The sequence below is a fragment of the Cheilinus undulatus genome, linkage group 6 (genome assembly GCF_018320785.1).
Source record: "Cheilinus undulatus linkage group 6, ASM1832078v1, whole genome shotgun sequence".
NCBI classification, from domain to species: Eukaryota; Metazoa; Chordata; class Actinopteri; order Labriformes; family Labridae; genus Cheilinus; species Cheilinus undulatus.
This window is the reverse complement of record NC_054870.1, coordinates 8022635-8043945: the sequence shown is the minus strand read 5'-3', so window position 1 is coordinate 8043945 and position 21311 is coordinate 8022635. Positions and strand designations below refer to the sequence as shown.

At 39.5% G+C, this 21311-nt stretch overlaps 1 protein-coding gene and 1 non-coding gene across 3 annotated transcripts; one reads left to right on the top strand and one right to left on the bottom strand.

Moving 5' to 3' along the window:
* Positions 1-16135: 16135 nt before the first annotated feature.
* LOC121511390 (membrane-spanning 4-domains subfamily A member 4D-like) lies at positions 16136-20625 on the top strand. Of its 2 annotated transcripts, XM_041790047.1 has the most exons (8): positions 16136-16219; positions 16457-16530; positions 18852-19004; positions 19137-19247; positions 19346-19402; positions 19496-19633; positions 19711-19824; positions 20129-20625. In XM_041790047.1, the coding sequence occupies exons 3-8, from the start codon at positions 18873-18875 to the stop codon at positions 20177-20179; spliced, it is 603 nt and encodes a 200-aa protein (XP_041645981.1). In that variant the 5' UTR covers positions 16136-16219; positions 16457-16530; positions 18852-18872; the 3' UTR covers positions 20180-20625. The 2 variants fall into 2 exon arrangements, with proteins under 2 accessions (XP_041645981.1, XP_041645982.1); XM_041790048.1 differs by lacking the exons at positions 16136-16219; positions 16457-16530 and adding an exon at positions 18655-18709.
* On the bottom strand, positions 16523-16616 carry trnai-uau. Its single transcript has 2 exons — positions 16579-16616; positions 16523-16558 (listed from the first exon to the last, which is right to left on the bottom strand). It is a non-coding gene; the product is annotated as a tRNA-Ile (tRNA).
* Positions 20626-21311: the final 686 nt, after the last annotated feature.

The window sequence follows — 21311 nt, the reverse complement described above, 5'->3', positions numbered from 1 at the left end:
GTGTGTTCATACTGTCATATTACAGTTATACTTTAATTTATCTCCTCCTGCATGTTTAGGCTGTATTTAATGTAAAGAAACCTTTTCATTTACCTTATTATCTAATGTTGAATAAAATCCTCTCCCCCCTCTGTGTGTGTATTTTGTACCCAGGGTGGAGATTAGCTCAGGTATTAATGGATGTCCCTCGCTGTGTGTCCCCCTCACATTCCTCTGTCCCAAACACTCACACATCCACGGCCTTATGTGACCCCCCTCGGGCCTGTGGACATCAGAGCAGACCTCTCTGATCCCTCTGTATGCAGCATGCAGACCTGTTAAACTCACACACAGGTCCAGCTCTTTGTCCTGCTGCTGCTCTGAGTGTGTGTCTGTTGGTTTGGACCCATTGATGGTTTGGACAGAGTTAGATCCCTGATAATACCGCTAAAACACACAATGTACACACAAAAGTACACAAAGTGTCACGATCAGGACCTCCAGCTCTCCCTCACCTGCTCACATACACAATCAATCTCTTTTCACTCATTGAACTCCTGAAAATTGAGGACATTTTCAGGACAACTGCTGCCAAAATCTTTCTTAGTCTTTCTTAGGAGATAGGACATGACTGCTATGTCTGTTAAAGCACTTTGTGTACATCTGTTTTTAAAAGTGCTATATAAATAAAGTTATTTATATTATCATTATAGACTGGAATTGTGGATAATTCAAGAGGTGTGATGCCATAATGCTATTTCTTCATTTTATATCAAAGCTACATAATGAACATATTCACAGTATAAACTAACCTCCAATTTACACATACTCCACCTGTGCTGCACTGTGGAGCAAATTGATTCCCTTTCTTGTCAGTCTTTGCAATTCCACTGCCAGCATTCCCGTCTGTCTCTGGCATGTCTCAGAAGTGCCACTTTGCTCCATTTTGCTGGAGATACATGTCAGGCCCATTTCCAGAGGCTGCCGCCATCCTAATGGGTCAATCCAAATGCCATCCAGACAGCTGGAAAAACATGCAAGGAAAGTATTCAATCAACTTCAAAATAAAACACAATGACTGAACTCCTGATCATAAACCTTCACTATATAAGAGCCAGGCAGCTACACTCTGATCCAAAGCATTTTGTAAAACCTGAGAGGATCATATTTCTCGTGAGTGGACGCGGCTTCAGCTCTTTTAACGAACACTTCCACACCATCCTGGAGCAGATTTTACTGCCTCATTTTCTATTGTGTTGTAAAGACCTCACTGCGCATTTATTGGCACATCTCATTTGATTGACAGATAGTTTGACAGGCAAAAGCTACTTTTCTGTCAACCAGAATGCTAGCTAGCTAGTTGACAGGAAGTCGTGCTTAGTGGGGGGGGGCCATTAGGTTGATCCAAAGCTCGGTTAAGGGCCGTGATTTCTATATGGAATCTGTCCCAGATTGGCTTTAAAAGCTGTTTGAGTCCACCTATTGTAATCAAACGGCTGACATCACACAGGTTTTGTTCAATTCTTTTTACAGTCTTTGGTGCCAAAATTTCTCACACTGCCATCTGGTGGAAGATCAGTGTTAAACGCTTTAATTTTCCAAGCCTTTTTAATATCTAGGGGTGACTTAAATCAGAACCATATTTCCAACGAGTGCCAGGAAATTCTGCTGCTGTGCTGTTTAAAATAAAACGTACCGAAAAATAACCAAAGAAGTAGGCATGCAGAGGGTTAAGTGGTTTAAGGCGCTACCCATGTACGCGGGCGGCCGGGGCTCGAATACGACCTGTGGCCCTTTGCTACATGTCTCTCCCCACTCTCTTCCCTGTTTCCGACTCAATCCACTGTCATTCCCCTATCAAATAAAGGCCCCAAAACAAATCTTTAAAAAAGTGGCTGAACAAGACTGTGTTGAAAGGCTCAACAAAGCATGAGATTAATTGTGATTAAAAAGAAATAGTGCATTGTAGATTGTAGTTAATTAATGCAATTAATCTTGAAAAGTAGTAAAAAATAGAACTTACACACTGTTTAAACCAAAAACTGGAATTACTAGACTTCAGTTTCTTGAGAAAAGGGACTACAGAGGAAAGAGTTAAACTGTGATGATGGTTTTACACACACACTGACTTTTTAAACACACACACACACACACGGTTTGATCTAACACAGAAACACATTTTAAATTCATTTCCTCAGCTGAGAACAGCTACAAAAACACTCCACAAATAGACTGACAACGGCTCAGTGTGTGAGCGAGTGTGTCAGACCTAGTTTAGACAGACACTTTTGGATCCCTTACAGTCAGACTGTGCAGATGTTTCCCATTAGCTGTTTAATCAGCAATCATTTAAAACACCTTGCTGCTTCAGTCTGTGTCATCAAGCTGTGGGTTTCTGTTTAGAAAAACAGCACATAGTCAGAGCTTCCTCAGAAGAGTGATGAGAAAAAGCTTAAAGAGCCATCCTGCCTTAGAAAGATGAGGAGGAGAAAGGAGATGTGGTGGTTAGAGGTGGTTTGTTCATTGTTAAAGGGAGTCATAACAGCTGCTAACTGCATGACACTGAGGTTCATAGATGTCTGAGGGACAGGCAAGGTTACAGTAATGTCAGCACAGAAGCATTCTAGGGGAGAGTAAAACCCAAATTCCAAAAAAGTTGGGACGATGTGGAAAATGTATATAAAACCAGAATGCAATGATTCGCAAAACTCATAAAACCATATTTTATTCACAATGGAATATACACAAAATATCAGATGTTAAAACTGAGAAATTTTAAAATTTCATGAAACATAATAGCTCATTTTGAATTTGATGGCTTCAGCACATCTCAGAAAAATAGAGACGGGGTAACAAAAGGCTGGAAAAGCGGTGCTAATGAAAAACATTGGCAACAGGTCAGTAACTTGACTGGGTATGAAAGGAGCGTTTTAGAGAGGCAGAGTCTCTCAGAAGAGAAGATGGGCAGAGGTTCACCAGTCTGAGAAAAACTTCATCTAAAAATTGTGGAACAATTTCAGAAATATGTTCCTCAATGTAAAATTGCAAAGACTTTGAATATCCCAGCATTTACAGTGCATAATATCATCAATATGGAATATGGAGAAATCTCTGCGAACAAGGGACAAGACCGCAGGTCAGTATTGGATGCCTGTGGTCTTCATGCCTGGGTACTGTTTTAAAAACAGGCATGATTCTGTACTTGAAAAAAACGCACAAATAGATGAAGATACAATCATTAATGTATGTTTTCTATGTTTATGTATTATTTTTTCTATTGTGTATTTTAATTCAATTAGAACTTGGTATTTGATATTGTGGTTAATTTCTACATGTTGATCTCCTTAGGTGAGGTTGTTAAGATAAGCCCATAGTGGGTTTCTACCTCACCTGCACATGTGATTTACTTTTATTCACTTTTTGTTGTCTGACTGTGTTTTTTTTTAAATGTGCTAAATAAAGACATAAAGACATAAAGAGACCAGCCACTTTTCTGTTATTTTGGAGGGAAGTTTGAGCTTTTATGTGCCGAATGGCCTCTCTGTAACAAGCCTAAATCATAATGGCTAACAGACAAGCACGGTCAGAGTGAAGCATAAGTTGTGACACTGATAAATTCAACCTGCCATCGTGGCTAGTTAGAGTTGGCTGTTACCAGCCATGGCCGAAATCCACCCGCATTTGGCTAGTTGGCAGGTGTAAATGTCAAGCCCTGCTTAAAAGTAATGCTTTAAGTATGTAGAGGTTTTAGAGCAACATATGCTCCCATCCAGACGTCTCTTTCAGGGAAGGCCTTGCATATTTCTGTCATGAGCATAGTTGAAAATATACTTGCCTGTTTATGAAACATGTTACTGGAGGACACTTCTAGATGGCACATGAGCGAGCTCAGGCTAAACTACCTGATGTGTGGGATGTAAACTACAAACATGGAAACAGTGAAAATTGTGATGGCGCGCCGGTAGTCGAGTGGTTAAGGCGCATGCCATATACGCAGGCGACCCGGGTTCGAATCCGGCCCGTGGCACTATTTCCTGCATGTCTCTCCCCGCTCTCTCCCCTGTTTCCGACTCTATCCCCTGTCCTATACTATCAAATAAAGGCAAAAAGGCCAAAAATAAATCTTTAAAAAAAATTAAAAAAAAAAAAAGAAAATTGTGATAATTCTGAGCTCAAAATCAGCATAATAAACTGATAATCAACAGTTACATCAGATAAGCTTGGACTGATGGCAAATGGTCAGATCAGCACCGTGTGCACTCCATCCCTATCATTTTCCCTCTGCATGACGCTCCCAGTGTAACCATTTAATTTGTGCCTATGTTTTTTGAGGATGTGCACAGCTGAAACATCAAACCAACTCTGGAGACATGTGGCAGCCATCCTGCATTTGTGTCTGTATAGTTAACAGCAAGTATTTCTCAAGCCAAGGTAGGAATTTGGCAGTTTTGTGCCTCATTATTCATTTTTAGTGTGAATTCATGTGCTATTTAAACAACCTGGGGTTTGAAAATGACCTCTTTCTCAGGTGGAAAATCGTAAAAACACGTGTGCTGATCACTGTTATCCTTTGGGCCTAAAAAGGCTCTGTTGTGCTGAGTACAGGAACATGAAGGAGAATGATGGTTGTGGGCTTCACATCATAATATGCATATAAAACTGAATTCTTTGTGGTAATAGTTTTGCATCACATTATAAAGTTTTGTAACAAAGACTGCAGACTTCATACTTTCATTCAACAGAGAGCCAGTAAACATCTGATATGTGATTGTACTTAATGTCGTTCTCTTTGATTTATCCTGACGTTCCTCTATATAGAGCTGGTTTTATGAACTGTAGACCTGTGTCTGTACATGCTAACAGGTTGGTGTGATGGTGTGCGTCTCAGTGTGTGTGTTTGTGTTTTCTTTGTGTGTGCATGTCATTCAGAGAGAGAGGGAACGAGAGAGGGAGGTAGAGGTACAGAGTTATAGATTGCAGTCAAGGATGGGGGCTGTGGGTCTGGATCTGATTACATGTTGTAGTGGTTGGAGGGTTTGTGGTGCACAGATTTCTCAATAGTACATTCCTGTGTGCAGGCTGGGACAGATCCACAGCTCCAGAAGGGGGAGGGGGGTTTAACCCTAACTGTCAGAACAGGCAGAAGCTCTTACAGTGAGGAGGGTAATGTGAGATGTGAACACAGAAGAAGAGTCACTCTCACATCCTCTGTGTCCTCACTCAGAGGTTTATGCAGCTCGAAGGATGTTTAAGCTTCTGAACTGTCTGTGGGTTTATGTTCAATTCAAGACTGAGAGGAGTGGCCTTTACAGATGGTAGCCTGATTGTTTATCGGCCCATGTGTGTGTAAAGCAGGGCTGGTAAGAAATTTTGATGAGGGCCACATACAGGAAAATATAAGGCAGACAGGGCCGCTTCAGAGTACAATTAATTAAACCAATCTAGTGCAGATTTAAAGATTCTTTACAAGACTGCATCACAGATTTACATGACTGGCTAACAAACAAACAGCCAATCATTGTAAATGATTTTAGCCATTCAGTCTTTAAGAGGGACTGGCCATCACTAGATCCCCCCCAGGTAGTGCGAATTTGTTGTACAATCAGATTGTTTTTCTGTTGTGTTTGCAGATGAGAGAAACCGTAAATGCACAAAAACTATATACGGTAGCCTGTATTAACACAAAAATGTGCCACACGTTACAAGATAACCGTGCCGATGTTAGCTGGCTGAATCCATCCTTCCAACCAAAGTCAGTGAAGGTCCAATTATTGGATGGTTCCTGAAAATTATCCTGCCAGATTATCCTGTGGTGTGGTGGGTTAAGAGTGACTATTTCCCTTTGCAACCTGATCAGAGACACTCTTAATCGTAAATATTAAACATGTTCAGTACTTAGAATCCAAAAACCTGATATTTAGGCTGAACACCAAGGACATGAGCAGAATTGAGTGAGTATAACAGAACAATAGCCAATCAGGAAGCAAGCTGACTGAAGGAGAATATAAAATGAAAACACAGCCATGGCAACGATAGTAAACAGGAAGTATTTAGTCAGAAATGGAGGAGCAACTTGTTTATTTGTGGCAACAAAACGAGTGTTTAACAACGTGTACTGTAAAACACATCATAGAAAGACTGACAAAGGACAGAAATTGCTACCGCAGTGGGCTTAGCAATGTGGCTAACAGCTAACCGTTGTAGCATTTTGACGCTAAAGCCAGTATAAAGTGAGATTTGGCGAGACAAGGCCGAGACTATGGTAGTTGGCGAATAAAACCGGGTAAAGTGTGGTGTGCTGTTTTGACTCTTGTTCTACAGGAAAAAATGTTAAAACAAAACAGTGAAATCTGTCAATATTGTTGTGGTCTCTTGAGACCGTGATTTCAGTATGGAAGCCTCCACAGATTGGCTTCAAGAGCTGTTTGAGTCCGCCTATTGTAAGCAGACGACTGACGTCACACAGAGTTTGTCCAATTCTTTCTACAGTCTATGGTTGCCCACTAGCTTGTTGTTTGTATGTTTAATATTAACAAAATATTATATTCATGGCTAACTGATTTTATTGTGAGTAAGCCGTGTATTTCATGTCTGATGTTAGCGATTAGCTTGGCTCAGAGAATCACTGCAAAGATTGTACCATGAGTAATTTGTCCCTTAAACTCAGGTTTATCAGAAAATAAGCTCTGTTATATTAGACTGTCTTCAAAGCAGCACTGCACATCAATGGTAAACAAAGCAGCCTGGAGAGTTAGCAGAGTTTTGAGACGGACAACAAGAAACAGCGCTGATACGTGATTTGCCTGGGCGTGAGCATTTTGCTGAAAACGCCCTGCCAGAGTCGTACAGGTCAGAGAGAAGACGGCTCAGCAGGGGACAAATGTGATCCACATCTTCACAACTACGGAGCCCTATCTCAGCCTAACAGCTCAAAACACAGACCACGAGTAGTTAAACTGTTCCCGCCTCCAGACAAGCTTTTCCCCCGTGATCACACAGGAGAGCTTCTTGAATAAGATCTAAAGATGCTCTCATGTTATGAACTTGTCAGAAACTGGTCCAGCGTCCATCAGCACAGATAAAGGATCAATATAAACACAGCTGTGAGCCTGAATGGTGGACTAGACTGCAGGAGTTTGGCCTCTGACTGCATGCAGGAATGGTGAGTTTTGTGTGTGTTTGCTTCACCCTTAATAAAGAAAAAAAACATTTTATAATCAGCAATAGTAAACATAACAGAAAACATTTCAGGACGTTCCATACACTGTAAAAGACCGAGTATTCCATGATTATGTATGTTTGATTTATAAGTTAAAGATTGAATGAAGCCCTTTTCAAAATAAAACTGTTAAATTTGGCTTTATAGTGATTTTTACTCTTTCTGCAATTTTATTAAAAATCCAATAGAACAGTCTATTTTTATCACCAAACTGGTGTCATTAGGGGCAGAATTAAATACAGCTGCTGAGAGGCCATTTCAAAACATCGCAATATATAATGTGTATCGGGATTATAGTAAAAACATATTTTGAGATTTGTGTCAAAAAGATTTAAACAAAACTTTTTCAGTATCAAACGAAAATTAGCATTTGAGAACAAAAAAACTGTGATCCAAGCAAAAAAATGTTCACATCAAGAGAACAAATTTAAAATACCAACATAATTATCAGTCTTTGAATTTTGAAAATCTATCTTTTTATTTACAGTTCCTGTTTTTCTCTCTCAGTGATCAGACTTTTGCTCTTGCTTCTCAGTTTTGCGTTTGCGCTGCCTGATTCTTTGTTTGCGTTTCTTGATTTTTTTGCTCTCAGTTCTGACACAACTCTCTCGTGTGGGCAAGCTTTTCTGGGGCGTATCCCTATTGGCCAACGAGTTTTTGAGTGATTGCTCAGTCACTCCAGATGCTCCAGAAGTTGTTGTTCAGCTCACATCTGTGAAATTTAAGGAAACCAGCGTTTCGTACACATACGTGTTTTATAGATTTTTCCAGCCACTTCAGGTGTCGTCTTTGCTTTGTACGTAAACTACGCCTACATCATCAGCTTATCAGGTAGTTCAGCAGTAACAGTGGTGTGCGCGGGGGGGTTGCCCCCCCCCCCGTGGCCCAATTGTTGAAAAACAATCGCTAAAGTGCCCTCTTGGGAGCCAAAATGCGTGCTAAAGTGCCTTCTTGGGAGCCAAAATGCATGCTAAAGTGCCTTCTTGCGAGCCAAAATGCATGCTAAAGTGCCTTCTTGGGAGCCAAAATGCATGCTAAAGTGCCTTCTTGGGAGACAAAATGCTGCTAAAGTGCCTTCCTGGGAGCCAAAATGCGTGCTAAAGTGCCTTCTTGGGAGACAAAATGCTGCTAAAGTGCCCTCCTGGTTGGCAAAAAACACTAAACTGCCCTCTTGGGTGGAAAAAACACACTAAACTCCAGAAGACCATTAGGACCAAGAAATGCTATGAAACATCACTGTTGCAATGACTTTTATGCTGGGCCCTTTTTGGATCTATATTGAGCCAGAACTATATCTCACAGAACCAGTTAGGATTATCTATTGCTAATATGATGTTAAAATGCACTAGAATATAGGAAATGGCATCTACTTAGTTGAAAATGTTCTGGGGGAAGACCCCCCAGACCCACTAAGGATTTATTTATTTATTTATTTATGTGTGTTCTTCACAGTTGAATCTACACAGTTCCTGTGGATGCTGATCCTAACTACAAACTAACTTGAGTAGTCTGTCTAGTTAGTCTGTTTTAAGGCTATATAATTTGCCATTTGTATAACATAAACATGTCTAAAGTGCCCTCGAAAACATGCCAAACTTAGTGCCCTCTTCAGTGGCAAGAACACGCTGTATGTGACCTTTTTTTTTCTTTTCACCCCTGCCCTTGAAAAAGTCTGTGCACACCACTGAGCAGTAATAAAGATGTCTGTTGCTCAGGGGACCGGGGTTTGCAGCCCTGCTATTTTATAATTATGGATGTCTGTGTGGGGTTTTTTTTAATGATTTTCTGGAATAAGACACTGCTAAATAACTAGTAAATTCTGAACAAGTTGTACTTTAGTTAACAGTCTGAGCCCCTTTCCCCAGTCAGATGACCGGGTGTGTGTACTGGGCACATGAGCAACAGATTAGACCGCACTCACACAAGGCAATCTGTGCTCATACTGTGTTAAAGCCATTTGACCCACCTCCCCCACCCCCCCCCCCTTTGGCCTGCACTCACACTGTCTAAACAAGCGGCAACCTCCAGTCCTGAAAAATGAAGCCAACACGGAAGTGCAAAAAAATGCTATACCGCAAGTGTCCACTTGAGGCTGGCTACAGGAACACTGGAAGTCCCGTCTGCACACCTGTTAAACAGCCTGTTTTGACACACAAAATAAATTGTTTTACAGCCTGGTTCAAAACACCAAACATGTCCCATTAGCTAGTGTCTTATTGTGCTCCCCCTGTACGGGGGATTAATTTTTTTGTACCACGATCGTTTGGATTATATTTAGGATGAAAGCTGATTGGCACGTCTCATTTGATTGACAGCTAGCTCAGCGGGCAGAGGCTCTGTTTCTGTCAACCGGAATGCTAGCTAACAGGCTGACAGGAAGTCGCGCTTAGTGGGCGGGTTTCAATATGGAAGCCTCCACGGATTGGCTTCAAAAGGCTTTTGTAAGCAGACGACTGACGTCACGCAGGGTTGGTCCAATTCTTTCTAAAGTCTATGGACAGCACACAAAAAATTACAGAGAGACCCAAGACCAAGGTAGCCCTGCCCCTGAAGAAGGTCCCAACACCCCCAGCTGGACCAGGGCCAAAAAGACCCCCAAGCCCCCTGGCAAAATCAACAGACAGTGACAGACCCCAGGTCAAAGCCACCCTGGTTCACAAGGCCACAAGACCTAAAACTGGATCAGGGCCAAAATCAACAGTCACCCCATCCTCCAAGCTATCAGACGAATTTACGGACAGCACACAAAAAAATTACAGAGAGACCTCTGCCCAGAGTGACCCAGATCCAGAAAAAGGGTCCAACATCTGAAAGTGGACCTACATTAATTTGAAGAAATTTACAAATGGGAAGCAGAAATTAACAGATAGACCCAGGACTAAAGTGAAGAAGGTTTCAAGACCATAAGCTGGATCAAGTCCAAAATCCAAGGCCAAAAAGAATTCTACAGATAATGCACGTAACAAAACACTTAGACCTAAGTGGGCCTGATCCAGAGGAAGGTTTCTACACCTGAGACTAGCTCATTCAGTCGACCACCAAGGAGGCCAGAACAGACGAAAGAGAAGCAGCCCAAAAATGGCATTAAGTCGGCCTAAAGTAAAAAAGGAGTCTTCGGTCAACATCAGAATACCATCACCCCCAGTGCTACTAAGATTAAGACACACTAAAACCGAAGATGATATCAGAACCTGCCCCTCATCCACCACTGATTTGTGTTAAATTTTTTATGAGGTTTTTTTGAGATTTTAAGTATAAAAAATGGTCAAACGGTGTTCATGGGGTACATGCGACTCCAACACAAGGTATCCTGAGAGGCTGGGCGACGGAGTGTATTTTTTACCCTTTCCTAAGCCACATCTTAACCAAGAAAAGTGTCTTCTTTGGATATAGTTGTACAGTAGACCACAACATCAACTCAGCATGAATAAAATTAACACGGATGTCTACAGCTGTTCTAAGGTAAGCCAACATCGTCTTTGAGGCTACATATTGTCAGCTAAATTGTTAGCTAAATTAGCCTAACATGAGCCTTAGCTGCATTGTTCATTGTGTCACATTGTTTGTTGGGAGTTCATTGGCATTTTTTGTTATAGTTTTTGTACTTTGGTGATCGTACATTATTGTTAGCTGTTGTCCAAAGGGCTCTAGTTAAACTAACCTTAACTTCTGGAGCTTAGCTTCATGAACTTATCTGTAATAGCCAAGATAGCAAAGGTTGGCAAACATTATGCTGAATGATTCAATGTAAATACTGTAGCACCAAACTAACAGAGAGACACTCTTGGTAAAGATGGTAAAAAGGCTGTTTTATTTTTCTCATATTCTGAGCCAAAAACCTTAACTTTAGTGGCACTTTGATGCCGATCCTCTATCTTGTGGTCTGACATTGTGATGGCAACGAGATGCGGTTTATCATGTTTGCACTGGGACCTTTAATTTTGGCTTGTAACTGAAGCTTTTTATTGACCTTCTCGACAATAAAATGATAAATTTATTCCTCCAATGTGTAGTTTAGATGATATTTAGATGATATGTGATCGTTCTGTCTCCAAAAATCATCAATGGCCTCCTGTAAAATGTCACCTGCCGTGACAACTGCTATAGCGCCTGTCACTGAATCTTCATTGTTTGTCCGAGTGAGTGGAGGGGGCGTGGCTTAGCCATAGGTCAATTCATTTCACCATTCCATTCCATTGTACTTTCCATTCCATTCTACCATTCGTTCAGTTCCATTCTACCATCCCATACCATTCCACCATTCCATTCTACCATTCCAATTCATTTCACCATTCCATTCCATTATACTTTCCATTCCATTCTACCAGTCCATTCTACAATTCTATTCCATTCTATTCTACCATCCCATTCAATTCCACCATTCCATTCCACATTCCAATTCATTTCACCATTCCATTCCATTATTCTTTCCATTCCATTCTACCAGTCCATTCTACAATTCTATTCCATTCTATTCTACCATCCCATTCCACCATTCCATTCTACCATTCCAATTCATTTCACCATTCCATTCCATTATACTTTCCATTCCATTCTACCAGTCCATTCTACAATTCTATTCCATTCTATTCTACCATCCCATTCCATTCCACCATTCCATTCCATTATACTTTCCATTCCATTCTACCATTCCAATTCATTTCACCATTCCATTCCATTATACTTTCCATTCCATTCTACCAGTCCATTCTACAATTCTATTCCATTCTATTCTACCATCCCATTCCATTCCACCATTCCATTCCACATTCCAATTCATTTCACCATTCCATTCCATTATTCTTTCCATTCCATTCTACCAGTCCATTCTACAATTCTATTCCATTCTATTCTACCATCCCATTCCACCATTCCATTCTACCATTCCAATTCATTTCACCATTCCATTCCATTATACTTTCCATTCCATTCTACCAGTCCATTCTACAATTCTATTCCATTCTATTCTACCATCCCATTCCATTCCACCATTCCATTCCATTATGCTTTCCATTCCATTCTACCATTCCAATTCATTTCACCATTCCATTCCATTCCATTATACTTTCCATTCAATTCTACCAGTCCATTCTACAATTCTATTCCATTCTATTCTACCATCCCATTCCACCATTCCATTCTACCATTCCAATTCATTTCACCATTCCATTCCATTATACTTTCCATTCCATTCTACCAGTCCATTCTACAATTCTATTCCATTCTATTCTACCATCCCATTCCATTCCACCATTCCATTCTACTATTCCAATTCATTTCACCATTCCATTCCATTATACTTTCCATTCCATTCTACCAGTCCATTCTACAATTCCATTCCATTATACTTTCCATTCCATTCTACCATTCCAATTCATTTCACCATTCCATTCCATTATACTTTCCATTCCATTCTACCAGTCCATTGTACAATTCTATTCCATTCCATTATACATTCCATTCTGTTCTACCATTCATTCCATTCCACCATTCCATTCTACCATTCCAATTCATTTCACCATTCCATTCCATTCTACCATTCTAATTCATTTCACCCTTCCATTTCATTATACATTCCATTCCATTCTACCATTCATTCCATTCCATTCTACCATCCCATTCCACCATTCCATTCTACCATTCCAATTCATTTCACCATTCCATTCCATTATACTTTCCATTCCATTCTACCAGTCCATTCTACAATTCTATTTCATTCTATTCTACCATCCCATTCCATTCCACCATTCCATTCTACTTTTCCAATTCATTTCACCATTCCATTCCATTATATTTTCCATTCCATTCTACCAGTCCATTCTACAATTCTATTCCATTCTATTCTACCATCCCATTCCATTCCACCATTCCATTCCATTATACTTTCCATTCCATTCTACCAGTCCATTCTACAATTCTATTCCATTCTATTCTACCATCCCATTCCATTCCACCATTCCATTCCATTATACTTTCCATTCCATTCTACCATTCCAATTCATTTCACCATTCCATTCCATTATACTTTCCATTCCAGTCTACCATTCCATTCCATTATACATTCCATTCTGTTCTACCATTCATTCCATTCCACCATTCCATTCTACCATTCCAATTCATTTCACCATTCCATTCCATTCTACCATTCTAATTCATTTCACCCTTCCATTTCATTATACATTCCATTCCATTCTACCATTCATTCCATTCCATTCTACCATCCCATTCCACCATTCCATTCTACCATTCCAATTCATTTCACCATTCCATTCCATTATACTTTCCATTCCATTCTACCATTCCTTTTCATTCATACTATGCCATACTACCATAGTTAACTACCCCACCTCCTTAAAAAGAAAAAAAAAGTAAGGAGCTGATATGTTCAGCAAAACTGAGAAAACATTTACAAATCATGCTATTTAACATCAAAATATGAGATAAAAGTGAAAGTCGGGAGTTGTAATGTTAGCAAAACTGTGAAGAGAAACAGTCACTTATCAAAACTAAACAGAATGAGCCAAATTCATTAAGTGCTAATGAGCGATTAATTTTCATATTCCCCACAGATTACGACATTATTTTCTGGTTGTTGTTAAAAGAATTATCCCATAAGGTTCTCTGAAGATTTGTTTTTCTAGGTTTTGGTATTTTTATCTACCTTCATTCATTCAAATAGCTTTAACCCAGAAAGGAAGCACAGCCTAAATTGGACCAAGCTGAGGGTTTCTCTGCTGTTAAGCCTTGTCAGTCTTCATCAAGGAGTCCTCTGTGCTACAGGGAGAGTTCAAGGAGGAAAAGCCCATAATGATAAAGCTAATAATAATAATTACAGGTTCACATTTTGCAAGGAGAGCCTGCAGGCCTGAGAGTTGTCACTCAGAGAGAGAGCTGCAGGTAAAAAGCAAACCAGAGACCGCTATGAGTCATGGCTGTGCCACAGGTGTAGGAGGGGATCATAGCTCAAGATGACTTTAAAAACACGTGAGTCAGAACTCTGAGAACTCTGAAGTTACAACAGAAAAGGTACACTCACACAGATATCCCAACTTTTCTGCAGAATAATAGTCTCATGCTAATAATATCTGAGCTTCAGTGGTTATAACAGACGGCTTCTCTCAGAGACTCATGTTTAGTCGGCCCTGCTGACGAGTTGTCACTCATACACTGTATCCTAGGAGAGAGCATGCAACTCTTGCTTTCTCCTGTTTGACTGTAAAGGTTTAAATGTACAGCATGGAAAGGTAAAAATCATTTTTAATATGTGTCATATATTTTTCACAGAGAGCATTTAACTCCTCTTCAATTAAACATCAACAAATGTAAGCATGCACAGGTCATCTCTCTCTGAGTAATACAGTTGTATATTATAGATACAGACAAGTCTATTTTCATTCAAATGGAACAGACAGCCAATCACATACAAGCTCTCACTTCTGCAACAATAACCAATGTCCAATCAGAGGACAACAGTGACACCTAGTGGTGATACAGCGGACTATCAGCACTGAGTAAGTACAGTAAATGTTTGCATTATTCTGCTGAGATTAAAACATTTTATGGCATTAAATCAATTAGAGCGTGCATTTTAGGTTGTATGTCAACAAATATGTCCTGGGAAGAAACTTCCAGTTATCACGTCTTTTTGTTGTTTTATTTTCTTTTTATTTCTTCCAAATAAAGGAGGTTTAGGCCTTAAAAATAGCAGGGCTCCGGCTGTTTATTAATTTGGATCGACTAAGGTAATGTACAGTATATAAAGAACACAAAATGTTAGGTGCAGTGATAGTGTACGGTTCTGCAGGTGTTCACATGATTAAGTTACAATGCAAATATCTTAATGTAATAGGGGACCTAGAATAAAATGTGTTATCAACATCATCATTATAAGTAGTAGTATTTGTTGTTTGTGTAGCAGTAGCAATGTTGTGTTTTGATTGTTGACTTCTCTCATACTCACCTTTTCAGCTGTGAATATTTTCTTTCTTTTAAATATCTATTCCAGGAAATATATTCTTTTTTTATCTCACTATGTTGTATTTATTTTTTGTCCTAATACTGTCTCAAAAAATATCTGCTGTGATTACAATGAGAACAGTATTTGATCCTGATAGCATGTTAAACTGTTTTTATGTGATTGTTTGATTTTGACCAAAGATTAAGAGGTTTTGTGAATTTTTTTTTTTAAATGAGATTTCTGTTTTTGCAATTGAAGTGAAAAACTGTTTAACATACAGTGCTTAACAAATTTATTAGACCACCTGTCATATTTGTCTCAGAGACCATCCAGAATCATGAAGTGCTTTAATGCAGACTCTTTCATTTTCAGTCAGCTCTCCAAGTTTTACCATTTTGAACAGGAATGAGGAATTTCAAACTGAATTCACCCAAACTTGAGCTGGCTCACTGGGCTTCTCTGAGAAGTCAGAAATTAATCAAGCATAACATTCAACCACTAAAACTCATTTTTCTCTTCAGGAATGCAAATAAATAATTATAACTTGACATATTAATCAAGAAATATTAATGTGCTTTACTATTTTTCAGGGTTTTTTGTAAATCAGTAAATTTGAACATTCATGGATAACAAAAATAATAATATTTTAACATTAAAAATATCATTTTGGTTAAAGAGCGTCTACATATTGGTGTATTAACCATTGCAGAAACATAAAAAATGATTTTGGTAATTACCAATGCTGTTAATTTAGGGCAGCTGTGGCATAAACCTTACTTTGGTTAGGGTTAGGGTGGTCTAATAAATTTGTTAAGCACTGTATATGTAAAAGTTGTGTTTTTTAACTTCACTCTTTCAGGGAGTGTCACATCAGAGCTGGGGAGATATTGCCCCCTGCTGGTCATGCAGCTATATTGAACTACAGTACTTCAGAGGTTGTGTGTTATCACCTGGAGACAATATTCATGATTGCATATATAATTTACATGTGTTCCAGTGCTTGGTGGGTTATTATGAAGTTGTTTTTGAATAAGAATCAAACAAATGACTGTGTTGCTACAACTGTAAGTATATGCAGGTTTTAAAGATGCAAATGTAATCATGCTTTATGTTCAGTTATTCCTCAGAATTTATCTTATTTTCTTTGTTTCATATAGGTTTATAGTGATCTGACTTTACCCACTTGTGGTGTGTGATTTTGCTCTGTTAGTAAACATTTAAATGATTGTGACTGCACTTATCTTGAAAGGAGGTTGATTTCACAGCTTTGAATAACATGATTCCTCTGTTGTTAATTTCAGATTTAAAAGGAAATCGGATCTTATCAGAAGACTAACATGTAATCTGTGCTGTTATCACCAAAAGACTGCTCCAGGTGAGGCTCGAACTCACAACCTCGGCATTGCTCTACAGTGTACTGTCATATAAGTACCGCGCGCTAACCGATTGCGCCACTGGAGCTCACTGTTCACTGGCCGCAGATCAGTCCATAATCCTGAGACCGACCACAGCATCTCTTGTGTTGTTTTTCTATATTAACGCTGTCATGTTGACTCTAGAGAAACGCTCATATTTAATTTAAATGGAAGAAAATACACCGGTGGAGTGAAAAGATGTAAAATGATAAACTCCTAACAGGAAGCGCTTTGAAAACATGGAGAGTAGTCACCGACCCCAAACAAACACCGGTGACCAATAACACGACCAGTGTAGTAAACCAGAATCATATGAACCTAATGTACTTATTATGCCCTTCTGTATTCGTTATGGTTTAATATCCGTAAATAGACTCGTGCATTATCCGAGCTGCTCTCCATTGTGGGTAGGACTCTAAACGTAACTACTTCCGGTTTAACTGACGCGATTCTACCGCCGCCAAGTGGGGGATGGAGTCAGCTCAGGTTGATAACACCCGACGATAATTTTAAGTCTCTTAAAAACAATTTAAAAATCACGTTTAACAAAGAATGCATTTTAAAGGGCATGAATTATTTTTCTACAAACAACAATAATAAACAGGGCTGCAAGCAGGGGCGAACCCAGGCAAGGGGCCCTCCACATTCACTGTTTTCCCCCTTTTTTAAGCCTTGTATACCAAGAAAATCCAAACAAAAACAACAAAACACAGTAAGAGTTAATGACATGAAATGCTATAAAATCTTATTGGTATAAAGAAAATAATTTTTGTAAAAATGCACTTAAAATTCACAAAATACACTGCTATGTAGGGGTGCTCAATATGAAAATCTTAGAATGGGAAGAATCTGAATTTATTGATGATCTGCTGAAGCTGATGTAGAATAGTACTGTAGTAGAGGGGCCCTAATAATAATTCCTACAGTTACAATAGGGATCTGACTCCAAAGTCAGTGGTCAGGCCTTTATAATACGGTCTACAGTTTCAGTAGGATCCTGCTCCAAAGTTGGTGCTCGGGCCATAATAGCGACACCTAAAATAGAAATAGGGTCCTTGCTCCAAATTCATTGCTCGGGCACTAATGATAAGGCCTACTGTTACAACAGGGTCCTTGCACTGAGGTTAGTTGCTCGGCCCGTATCTATAACACCCATAGTTTCAAAAGGGACCTCACTCCAAATTTGGTCCTCTGGCCCTAATAAGAACACTTACAGCCAGTGCTTGGTAGTGACGGGAAGTTCAGCTCTTTTCAGAGAGCCGGCTCTTTTGGCTCAGTTCCCAAAGAAGAGCTGGCTCTTTCAACTCCCGGCTAAATAAACAGCTCTTTATTTAGGATCTTTTGTAGCCCTATGTTTTACCTTAATTTCTCAGAAAATAATGGCGCATGTGCAAACGCGTCTACATCCGCTCAGCTTTAGGTTAGGTTTAGCATTTTAATTTCCACTGGTTGGATTTAGGGGTAGCTCATTGGGGTAGATGTATATTCTAATTAATTAGCTTCCTGGGGTTAGGTTTAGCTCACAAAAAACTGGGAACCAGCTCACACAGAGTGAGAGCTGGCTCTTCTGATTCATTGCAAAGCATTGGCCCTCAGAGCCGCAGCTTTTGCGCATGACCCATCACTAGTGCACTTCAGTTGGTAGCTTGGCACTTCTCAGTAACACCTACAGTCACAATAGGGTCCTTTTCGGAGGTCACTGCTCAGGCCTGAGTGAACCCTTATGGTTTCAATAGGGCCTTGCACCTAGGTTAATTGCTTAGCCCCTAATAATAACAGTTACAGTTTCAAGAGAGGACTCGCTTCAAGGTTGGCCTTGATTATAATGTCTATAGGAACCTAGCTCCAAAGTCAGTGCAAGGACCCTAAGAATAATGCTCACAGTTTCAGTGTGGTCCTGGCTCCAAGGTCTGCTCTGCGAGTCCTAGCGAGGGCCCTGGCTGCTGACCCTGTGACTGGACCCTGGGCTGAACAAATGATATTTTGATCATACTGATAAAGAGCATTAGTGTGCAAACAAAGACCTCAGCTCCTCCTCCTCATGAAAAAAGGCAACTCTCAAATTTCTCAACTTCCTCTGTCCTCACACACCCTCCCCTTCCATTACCACTCTGCCTGTTTGCATGAAACCAAAACAAGGTTTGTCTTTCCATGATTTGGTTAAACCTCTGCTCTTAATTTCTCTATTCAAAAGGCATTTTAACCAACCTTAGTTATTCCACCTTTTTAAATTTTCTAACATTATTTTTGATGTTTAAGCTGTGAGTCCTCTTTCTGTTAGTTCCTGCCAGGTCTGCTGAGGATGGAGGGAACCGAGTCAACGTCTAGAGAGAGAACAGCAGGAGGGGATGGAAAACAGGATGTGGACAGCATGGTGCTGTTGTCCAATAAGCCCCTGCATCGCTTCGTTAGAAAAGAGCCCAGAAGTTTTGGGGTAATTTACAATAAAATCCAAACTCTTAAATACTTAAAACCAAAGTTGTACAGATGCAAATAAACCCAACAACAAGGTGCAGTCTGTTATTTCACTGTAGATTCTTTAACCCATGCATCCTTTCCTTCCCAGATTGTCTTAGTGATCTTTGGCTGTGCAGAGATCCTGATGGGATTTCATCTGGGAAGTGAAGATGCGCCAACCTCTCAGAGCATCTACATTCCCTTCTGGCAGGGGTTTCTGGTACATCATATCTTAAATATTTGCCAAATTAGACATAGCATTTTTCACATGAGCATTAATTAAACTACTTTGAGGATAAATCTCTGGGTTTCTTTCAGTTTGTTGTCTGTGGAAGTCTGTCTATCCACACTGAGATTCACCCATCAAAGAAGATGGTATGTCCTGGTTTCACTTCTGTTCTCTGTTGTCTCTCTTTGTTTTTAAATACTACTTCTGAAATCTGAATGAGCATACCATATCTCTGTCAGGTGACAACGTGTTTGGCCATGTATGTGATCTCCCTGCTGGGAATCATTGTGTCTGGTGGCTTCAGGATATCCTGCATCCTCCAATACCAATTCCTAACCTGGTTTTACCACAGCGATCATTGGGATTTCTACAGAGCAGTGAGTTTTACAGTGGGGGTTTCAGTCACAGGAACAGCATACATGCTTTAACTTTCTTTGCCTTTGTTTTGTTGTAGAAGCAGATTTCTGGCATTGAAGGCTTGCTGTTAACCTCCTCTCTGTGTGCATTGGCGCTTCTCATCTTTCTCTGTGTCATCACGAGTGCAGCTCTGAGATCCACACGCACTCAGGTAAGACATTATTTATAGTTTCTTTATCCAAAAAGTTTAAAGCCATAAATGTGGCATTGATGTAGGAAGACAATGCACACAATAGAGATAATATAATGGAGATACACACTGTACATTGCCACACATTGTCTGCGCACAAAAAGTGCAACGAATGTAGACCTAAACACAAACATGATTAAAAATTAAAAATCACAAAATTACTATATTTTTATTCTAGGAGCTTGTAACAGCAGACAAATGTTTCTTTAACCCATATAAACCATTCTCTAATCATCCTTCTTTACCATCTCTGTATCTTTTACAGGTTCTTGTCCAGCATATCGCAGCACCACAGAGAGACACAACATCAAACTGAGATCAGCCCTTGCCCTTTATCAAATCTGGTGTACTCTTTGAGTGTCTGCATTTTCTACAGCATTAAATGCAAATGTTAAATCACCTAGTGGAATTCAGAACAGCTTCTAATGGTTGGTTTTATTTGTTTAAAACATTTTCCAGTAATGTTTCTAGATGTGTGTCTGATATTTTGAAATGACAGAGGTACAAATGATTCATAGCACTGAATATTATCCTCACTAACAGTTTTAATCTTAGAAGTTTTCCAGATAATCACCACTAACATCGGACATAGTTCTGTTTAATACCAGTCATCATTACGTAGACATAATGCAGAGAGAAACCTCTTTGAATCTAATATTTCTTAAATGTCTTACATCAACTCTTTTGTGCTTTAGTACATTATTTGTACAGCCCTGTCTCTCCATGGGTTGTGTCTTTTAAAGTCTGTACCTTGAGTCAATAATAAATTATTGTGCTTAATTACACTACAGACTAAGGAACCTTCATTTGGTGCCCCCCCCCAACACACACACACACACACACACACACACACACACACACCTCGAGTAAAATCATTCATTCATTTATATGATACATTGGAAATGGACTCATAGTGCAACTTAGTTATACATGTACAAACCACGTTGGGGAGAACCTGTGGTCCAAATAATTGACAAACAAACACACAGTGGAAAACTTTAAGACTCTTTGGAAGAGAAATGTCCAATCAGTTTTATGATAGTAGGGCTAAACATATTGATGACACAGCTGAGTGAAACATTTGATCTTACTGACCAACTCCACATAGTGGTGGTGGTTTTAGTAATTTTGGTAAAGTAAAGCAGTAATAGCCATATTTTATTGATTTTCTCCTTACCAAAGTAATAACCGCTGTTATCAAAGCAACAAATATTTATAATTTTTTAACTTTATGCCATAGTACATAGCCTTCTTCAAAATGTAAACCCCTATTCATGGAAGACATAAAATGGGTTAAAAGTTGCAAAACAGGGGTAAAAGGTATTTTAAAAGAAACAGAAATCGGGTGAAACGGGGGAAAAATGGGTCAACAGAGGCAAAAAGAGATAAAAGGGGCAAAAAAGAGCTAAAAGTGGTTGTAACAAGCAGAAAAAATAGGGGAATGGATT

What these genes read in the sequence shown, in the direction of transcription:
- LOC121511390 (XM_041790047.1), top strand. Translation starts at nt 18,873, where the DNA reads ATGGAGGGAACCGAGTCAACGTCTAGAGAGAGAACAGCAGGAGGGGAT. An exon ending in CCTTCTGGCAGGGGTTTCTG is followed by an intron (nt 19,248 to 19,345) that starts GTACATCATATC and finishes GGTTTCTTTCAG; the next exon opens with TTTGTTGTCTGTGGAAGTCT. An exon ending in TTCACCCATCAAAGAAGATG is followed by an intron (nt 19,403 to 19,495) that starts GTATGTCCTGGT and finishes TATCTCTGTCAG; the next exon opens with GTGACAACGTGTTTGGCCAT.